We start from the raw sequence: 9,196 nt of genomic DNA, 5'->3' as shown, positions 1-9,196 counted from the left end.
TAATAAACCACCGTGATGGGCTCTGCATTCCTAAGAACCGAGGAAACTATATATATGGAGTGTGGACAAGAGGAAAATAAAGTGCGACCGTAGTCCATTTAACTCAACCATTAATATAAAAAAAATCATCAGAGCGAACAATTATTTCGAACTTGACCAATGCAGCTAAGCAAAAAACACATGCATATAAAAGCTTTACAAAGACAATGAGTGTGCAAAAGGAATAACTCCGCTCCACTAAGGTAGAACTAGGAAAAAGGGGATAATAACGCGTCCCAAGAACGTATAACCTGAATGAGAAAGGTGCTACAGTTTTTAACAAACGCATACAAACTTTTTGTCCACCCTTGTAAGTTTACTGTCCGGAATAACTATGTGAAAATACAGTCATTTTTAACAACAAACTCCACAAGCAAAAACAGACTGCTCGTCTGCATACCTTTGCGTCGCGACTGGTACTTTTTAAGCGTGTGAGAATCCTGGGAGTTGGTGATGTCAGACCGATTGGGTCGTTTGAAGGTTAGCAGCCTGGGAAGGGTTCATACAAAGTTCATTCGCATATATTAGGCAATTCAATCTTTCATTTTGTATGACACAAGTAGTAGGAAGTGAGCTGTTTGGAGGTAGAATGGTCTATTTGTGGAAGTAGGGGAATCGTAGATTGTAGTAGAGGTCTTTTTGGCATATGCAGCTCTGATGTCTGCGCATAGGATTATAATGATCATGCGCTGATATTTCCACTTGGAACATTACGCGGTGGAGCAGGGCGAAGGCTAACTTGCTATAGACTAGGATCTTAAATACTTTTTTCCACCCCTGTGTGCTTGTATTGCACTAGCCTGCCTGGAAAATGGTAAATGATCATTTGGATCAATTACAAGCTTTTAGCTGTGTTGTCTGACATAATTCATGATTCTGATCTGGGAAAAAGACCAAGAGCCAACGTGCCAAAAAAGGGGGGCAGAGTTACATGGAGTTGTGTGGACTTTTCCTCTATGCCATTGCCCTGCACACCTAGAAGAGCATCACTTTCTGCAGGCAACCTGCTGCAGGAGGCACATATCATGTTTGACTGTATGGATATTCTAGCCGTGAGCCCTGGGCACATGCTGGATTTCTACACGGCGAGTCCATCCTCCTGCATGTTGCAGGAAAAAGCCCTCAAAGCTTGCTTCAGCGGACTAGCACCGACAGAGTGGCAGCAACACCAGCACAGCACTCAATGTAGGTCTTGCACACTTCTTTCCATGCATTAAACATTCAGTTTTTATTTTGTTAAACTCATCAAAGCTCTGTTTTGAAAAGAATGCCATCTGCAGTTAAGTGCATTTTCATGTGACAGTTCAGTAAGAGTGAGTGTGCATCCACGTGTAAAGGCGATCTAACTTTGGTTTGATTGCGAATACATGTTGCCCATTCGCCTGTCCATTTTTATTCCCATGCTCAGCTTATACTGGTAATATATTTCACTCGCTGCTATAAATACTTATAGGATGCTATTCTACTAAATGTTGCTACACACAGATGCACTGGACTAGTTATGTCGTAAGAAGTGCAACATTCCTGGAAGTGCATCACTGTGGTGCCAGTTCACTGCACAAAGCTAGTTTTAGTACTTTACTGTAGACCCCGACCAATCGCCTGTACTATATTTTCATTGTAGCATTCAGAGGCATGTCAAGTAACTTGTACAGGTAGCAGATATGGTTCTTTTATGTGACAGTGACACTGTGCTGAGTAATGTGCATTTGGTAAACAGTGGCAGTGCTTTGACAACACTGCCCTAAGTCAGAGCCTCGAGACATAGATGTCTTCAATGCAGTGTGGAGCCTGCCGGATGTTGCAGTCTTCTGACAGGGATTTAGACAGATTGCGGGCCATATATCACAGCCCCTTTTATCTGAATGTTCTACTTAACAGCCGGGGCATTTTGGTTGTCACATAAACGTAAAAATAAGAGTACATAAAATCACTCGTGTTCAGTTCTAAGTATTTTTTCTTATTCCATTTAAGTTGCACACACAAAAGCAAGGCAACATTCCACTTCAGAAATGTGCCAAAATGTTATAAACCGTTTTATTGTGTAGACTCGAATAAAATTATTTTCTCTGCCTTTTCTGTAGCTTCTTGCCCTTCCCCTTAACTGTATAGTTGGACTGACCAATCTTCATATTATCAAACTATTTATATTTGGGAAAGGAATATGCTTTGCCTTGTTTTTGTAAGATTTGCTTTCTAGGAAGTCCTAATTAGCCATAACTGGTGGCTAAATGTAGACCCGTAAAATATAGTGTCTGGGAGACTATTTTAATAGCAAATAAAAATAAATAAATAAATAAATGTGATATGTAGAGTATGAACATTTTGTGCAATGGCCCTACATGGGCACGGAGTAAGACAGAAGTATAAAACAGTACACCAGGATAGAGCATATAAAGAAACTTTTACATATTTCAGTATGAAAATATATAAACCACAAAAGTGAAACTGTGATTAAACATATGGTGTTTAAAATAGTTCTATGTATGGCTTTTGTGTATTTCATTACATAATTACCATGCAATATTTTTGTTATCCCTTTAATAAAAATGTAAAAGATGTTTGTATGGGGCATTGTTGACTGGAATATATTAATACAAATATCTGTAAATGGCATCCATTCACTGCAATCTATTAATGAAAGCAATCATCTTGAAACATGATTTATATAAAAATAAGTTATTAAAATATAGCATATCCTAAAGTATTCTGGTTGAAAATGAACTGAATCAAATTAATAACTATAAAATACTTGCTTCAAAAATGCATCCATGTACCAAACAACAATGAAGTACTTATCTGATGAATGCTACTTTAACTACAATTTGCACATGTAGACTGATAAGAACTTTTTATTCATTTTGTTGTGATTATAATATAAAAAAGTTGTAATCAGGTTACAAATCGGTTTGATCTAAGAAATCAGCAGTTGTTTGTAGGCTTTTCAATACTGTTTTGAGCCTTGGTGAGATGAAAAGGAGATGCTTGTGTGGAGTGGAAATTACAAGTACCTAGTGGTTATTTTGTTGTACATGAATTATTTCTTTTCAGAGGAAGAAATTCCTTGTGTAACCCAGTTATAACGTGTATATTGTGTGTGTGTGTGTGCGCGCACACTTCTTCGTATTGTTTTTCTAGAACTATGGGAATGGGAAAATATATTACCAAAATTAATTAAAAAAAACCTCTAGTTTAATTGTACTGCCTCAACTCAAATGTGTGCATTTATTTATTTATTTTTACTTTTTTATGTATTTAATTAGCTTGTTTGCTAGGGTAGTACACTGATCACAATAGACCATTTGCAGGCACAGCCTGGGTGAAGAAATTCACAAAAAATAAAACAGAACAAATTCACAAACATGGAGTAATCACTGAAGGTAAAGAATTCCATAGAGAATTGAAATAATATGCAAATATTATTTGTTAGTATGTGAGGCACATCTGATATGTACTCAAATGGGTTTGTTAGTTATGAGAGTGCGTTAGTAAGTACACCAGGCTATTTACTGCTTAGTTTAAATGCTTGTGTTTATGGTGTTATATTTTAGGAGATTTCAAACCGTATCTAATTTTTTTCAACAAATTTTGTATACATTAAGAGATTATTGTTTAATATTGTGGTAACAATTCTGAATAAGCATGTACATATAGATTACACCCTGTCTTAAGTTATTGTTTAGTGTGTCTAGAAACATACTGTTAACAAATGACTGATCAAAGAAAGCATAGTCGTTTCCATGTTGTACAACACAATAAAGTAAATGTTACTGCAGCTGCTAAAATCAGATCTTACCAAATGTCTAATATGTGCTGTTGTGGACTTTAACAATTTAACAAGGCAATACAAAATGCCTTTTGGCTCCTTGGCAACAAAGAACATGGCAGGTTTATTTTATCAGAGCAGTGAGAGTGGTAAATATGTCATTGACTGGGTGCTTTTCTGAAATGGCCCCGAAGCTAAGCCTGATCTCATTTGTTAAGGAGAAAGTTTTTTTTTTTTTTTTTTTGTAATTTGTAATCAAACTTTGGACTTAAACTCTGGCCTGCTATGGTTCAAAAATCTACATACATGACCTTAAATAACAGGCAAGTTATAGTCTTCATTACCTTGACAGTAGAGGTGCAGTGTACAATCTTTACATTGAACAGCACTTGGCAACAGTTGCCGTAGTGGTAATATACACCAGCATAAAGCTAAAGAATGACTAAACCTTGGCTGAGCTACTGTTGTACCTCTGATGCTTCTTCATAGATTGGTCTATATGGTGCCCACTGTCCAACCATTTCCCCTAAAATGGATAACCTTGTAGTTAGGAGTGCGTTCTCTCTTCTGGCATTTCATGTCTTTTCACTGGCCCTCTTATTAGATTGATGTTTTACAGTATTTTCCCAGATTTGTTTTTACTGGATGGCCTTGGGTGAAGAAGTCCTAGTCCCATATTTTGTGTTGTGTCATACCACACTTATTCCATATCAGCATTTGTCTGAGCTGAGAGACCCCCAGTTTGCTTACAGTTTGTCTCTGACACTTAAGGGGAGTCTGAGATCATCTCAAATATTCTTCACGTCTTGTACAGAGTTGTCATTTGGATAAGGCTTATGCGATCACTTTTCTTCTCTTGACCTAATATGGTTTATTTCTGGGTACATAAATGACAGATGTACAGCTATATCAGCCTAAAAGTATAAATATTTATTCATGGAGGTCCTACAAGACAGTGATAGATCCTTGTGTGTGTGTGTGTGTGTGTGTGTGTGTGTGTGTGTGTGTGTGTGTGTGTGTGTGTGCGCGCGCGCGCGCGCACGTTTATATACTCTCCCCAATGGGAGTCCTTCACATGAGGAGAGGCCCTGCTTGTAAGAAGAAGAGAGCTGATTCTATATGTGCTTTATAGTTTGCATACATTCTGCCTGTCTCCCTCCCCCCAGCACTGATCATTTGATATTATGAGCTGCAAGTACTGCTGACATAGAGTACAAGCTATGGGTACAGTCTTAGCACAGGAATTTCAACAGTATTTTTCTTCACTGCATTTGTATTAAACCCAGATTAGGAGCAGATAGTAAATACTGGTCCTGCTTGAGAGTGTCTGCACTGAGGGCAGCAGTAGTTAAACCCCACTGAGGAGGTAGTTATGCTACAGTTCGTCCAGAATAGATTCTGTTTTTGTTCATAAAAATGGCAGCAGTATTAACGACAGTCATCAACAGGCAGACCTTACAGTGTCATTCTGTGTGAGTGCATGCATGTTTATGTATAATTCCAGAAGCACTCAGGATTTTGAATTGATCACAACATGCTTTCTGAAGCTGATTATACTTCCAAGCCTAAAAATGTTTAAATGTTTATGGGGAGAGCAACCTGCAAAACCTTTCATAATGTATTAACAAAACAGCTACTTGTGTTGTTTTGAGATGATGTGGTAAAAAAGTGTTGGGCCCTTGAGGTGAAGGGAACAATTCTTATAGTCATGTCATCATCGCAGAAGGTACCAGCCAGTTCAGACTGTCATCACAGATGGTACTGGTCAGTTTAGGTCAGCGCTGTGAAGCAGTGTATGAAGTGTAAGAAATGGTTGGCAAGGTCTTCTTAACACTGAAAGCATGGTTGTACATTGTCAGGCCTGAAAGAACAGTTATACCTTAAATATGTCTTTTTTTTCTCCCCAGACTGCATTTCCACTTTACAAAATGATTCCTGTATTACACATATAGTTAAACGTGGTATTAGTTGTTTGTTATCTTATTTAGCATTTTTGTGCTGTTCCGTTTCCTCACTGCACATCATGATGGGTTAGCTTGAAATTTTGCAGTGCATTCTTACCTGGCTCTCATTTCACGTGGTGCATTACGTTTGAGATTTCTGGCCCAGGAAATACCTACATAGCAAGATGATGGCAGCCCTGCCATCTTTCTCTTCCACTGGGGTTATAAATGTTTTGACTGTATGGAGTTGCTGGCTTACTGCAAAGAGACATACAAGCTTTGTTGCCATAGCTGAATGAGCAGTTGAAAGTGGTGTGGCTTGAAATGTAGAAAGGAATTGTTGCAATGTATATGAAAGGTGGCTTAAGAACACAAACCTATGAGAGTCACTAAAGTAATAATGAAAGAATAACGAGATAGTCTGAGAGTAAGCAGTCATTCTTAGTTCCTTCATTTTAAGTGAATGAATTTCTGCAGGAAACACAGACTGCATTGTGGGAACAAGAATGCTGAACCAATAAAAAGTGACAGTGGTGTGTCCAGTCCCATTGTGCTGTTTAGGGTAAAAACAAAATAAAAATTAGTAATGACTTATTGTGGTGCAGGGAGGTATGTATAGTATAGAACATTAGGCCAATATTAAAAAAAAAATATATATATATATATATATATTTTTTTTTTCTGTTTTGTCTCATAGTGGTCCTTAAAGTACACTTATGTGGGACTTTCTTCAAACTGCCTTAAGTTATTTAGCCTTTGAGATGCCAATACTGAATGTGACCAAATAATGCAGTACTTTATAACAGTATGGCATCACTTTTGCTACCAAGAACTTAATATCAGGGTTAGTGGCTTGCACATGAATGTATTGCACTTTAATCGCATTAATGGTTTTCTGTGCACATTCAGGATGGGGAGAACTAGAATTTACTCCGTTGAGTAATTTTCCTAATTTACTGTTTGTAGTCGAGATTTTTGTTTTGAGTTGTGTTGACAAAGCTACTTATTACAAATTATCATAACACATAGTTGGCCAAGTATTGTCAAGGTTGGATTGGACTGCACTGTACTAGTCTGTCTACTGTTCTTAATCAATACAGTAGAAAGTATTACATGGACTGCAGAAAACACAAACAAAATTATACTAATTTAAGAGCAACTTTTTTCTTCTGTACACTTAAATTGCTGTTCTCCTTAGGGTTTTATTCAGTACCAGCATTAGTCATCATATTAGGAGTGTTTAGTAACTTTATCTGCTTTATGAGTTCATATAGATCTGTTGTGCATTGCCAAGGTTATGTTTGTTTCTTTTGTTTGGAGAGAAGGTGTTATTGTTTAGATTTAATTCCTGGTGACCGATATGCATGTATAATGATGATGTAGTTAGCGATTTTCATGTGTGGTCACACTGCCCTTGAACCTGCCAGTGACATTAGGGACATTACTGAGCTGACTAGTGCAAGGCCTGAACGAGTGGTGTGTAGTCTTATGTTTGTGATGAATATTGCTGAACACTTGGAATACCCTAGTCTTTAGGTGTACTCATTTTATTTTGTGGTATGTTTTGCATTGCAGGATATTATGATTTTCTTATTTAAAATCTGTATTTTCAGCACATACAAGTGCACAAAGCATAGACAGGTGATAGATGTTAGACCAGACAATGTTCCGCTGTAAACTGAGGGCTGCCAGTTGTACTCCCATCACTTGTTCTGTCATTCCTTTTATGACGGATGCATGATGCCAAAGAAAGGGTCAGGGAAGAAAGAGAGCTGAAGTAAGCTTATGCAGTGCCTGTGCAGCATCTTATCATATCCACGCCATTTTGTGCAGAACTGGCAGCAGCTTCTCAAGTGATCCGGTGCTTTCATACTTCTAATCAGGCATGGACAGCTTTCTGGCTTTAAAATGGTAAAATGTGTTGCAGAGCATAGTTGTGCTTTTAATTCAAATCAGTGCACTGCATTAATGCAGCAACTGCGCAGAACACATGCTGTTACGTCATTGCCCTATATTTTACAGAGACTTATGAACAGCAAGGCCTGCAAGCTTTTCTGGCCTTTCTGTTGTGTAGCATACAGAGGGGGAAGACAACATGCAATTACCATACTGCATGTAGCCAATGTTTAGTTAGAGTAGTTAAATTAAAAAACAGCTCAAAGTAGATCTGTTGTCCCCTATTTAAATAATGTTGTACAAGACAGATGCTGATGGAGTCCATCACAGTGCTGCACTTAGCCCTATACAGCATCTTTTGTCTGGAGTGGAGGTCTTTCTGTTTTTGCTGAGTTGTTACCTTCTTTCTTCTTATGATATGGAGAACAGTAAAGTAAGTAGAAAATGTAACCGAGACTGGAGGGTCCACGATCAGACAACAGACTTTTCAGATTAATTTTAGAAAAAAATGTGTGTGTGTGTGTGTGTGTGTGTGTGTGTGTGTGTGTGTGTGTGTGTGTGTGTGTGTGTGTGTGTATTTTTTCTAATGATGCATAATGCTGCAGATTTTGTGTCATAACACCCACCTCCATATGATGCTGTCATTAGGGTAGTCTGTGTATCATGTACTTTTAGCAGCTGGCAAAAAGTGGTCATTACTTTTTAGGAAAGAGACATTAAGTAAGCCCCCTGTAATTAGAGGTTGTTGAACAACATGCATGTGGGGAATTCAGTGAAAACCGTGTTTGTTTTAAGATAGATTTAAGGATATCTTTCATTACAGAAAAAGCATATAAATATGTGTGTGTGTGTGTGTGTGTGTGTGTGTGTGTGTGTGTGTGTGTGTGTGTACGTGTGCTGTTTATTTATGAACTTCATTAACTCAGTACCTATTGTCATCATTATTATTTAACTTGGAAAGACCCACTAGGTACAGGTGCTACTTTTGAGAGGTGACCCTAGAGCACAGATTTAGTGAAGTAACTTTTTCAGATTTACACTTGTATCTAGGATATCTTAGAATACTTAATGATGCATGGTACCGGGGAATCACTGTCTTTTGGTGATATAGCAAAATATGGTGAAATTCACCTTTTTATATATATTAAAGTTAGTTTTTTTTTACCTGGATCGTTTTTTTGTGATTAGCATGTTATACAAAATCCCTTTCCTTTGTTAATTATTTATCTGAGCCGTTTTCGTTGATTATAACTCTGGCAGTTATTCCCAATACAACCATGAGTAAACATGTACAAATATCATACAGTAGAGAGTCGATTATCCAAACTAATTGGGACCTAGGGTAGTTTGGATAATCAAACATATAATTAAACCAGATAAAAAAACTTCTTAAATCTTGTTTTTTTTCTGAATGCAGGAATACACTTTTCAACCATTCAGCGATTCTGGTGGACAATAAAAAATGTTTTTCACACACGAGCTGACTACAGGCTCAAAAAACATGCTCAAGCAAATACATATAAGGTTTACATATTCAGATTTTATGATTTTT

The 9,196-nt window shown here is 37.4% G+C and overlaps 1 protein-coding gene across 2 annotated transcripts in view; it reads left to right on the top strand.

The window, feature by feature from the left end:
* The first annotated feature begins 453 nt into the window (after window positions 1-453).
* Window positions 454-9,196, top strand: part of RARB (retinoic acid receptor beta) — a 1,128,948-nt gene continuing 1,120,205 nt past the window's right edge. The window contains exon 1 of one of the 2 annotated variants that reach the window (XM_044066879.1): window positions 454-1,224. In XM_044066879.1, the coding sequence (XP_043922814.1) occupies window positions 858-1,224 (367 nt within the window). In that variant the 5' untranslated portion in view covers window positions 454-857. The remainder of the gene's footprint in view (window positions 1,225-9,196) is intronic. The other variant, XM_044066878.1, reaches the window with a different exon arrangement.

Source organism: Protopterus annectens, chromosome 3.part1 (assembly GCF_019279795.1).
Source record: "Protopterus annectens isolate FY-2018-M chromosome 3.part1, PAN1.0, whole genome shotgun sequence".
Classification (NCBI taxonomy): Eukaryota; Metazoa; Chordata; order Ceratodontiformes; family Protopteridae; genus Protopterus; species Protopterus annectens.
The sequence above is the reverse complement of the archived record's forward strand: the minus strand, read 5'-3'. Positions and strand labels throughout refer to the sequence as shown.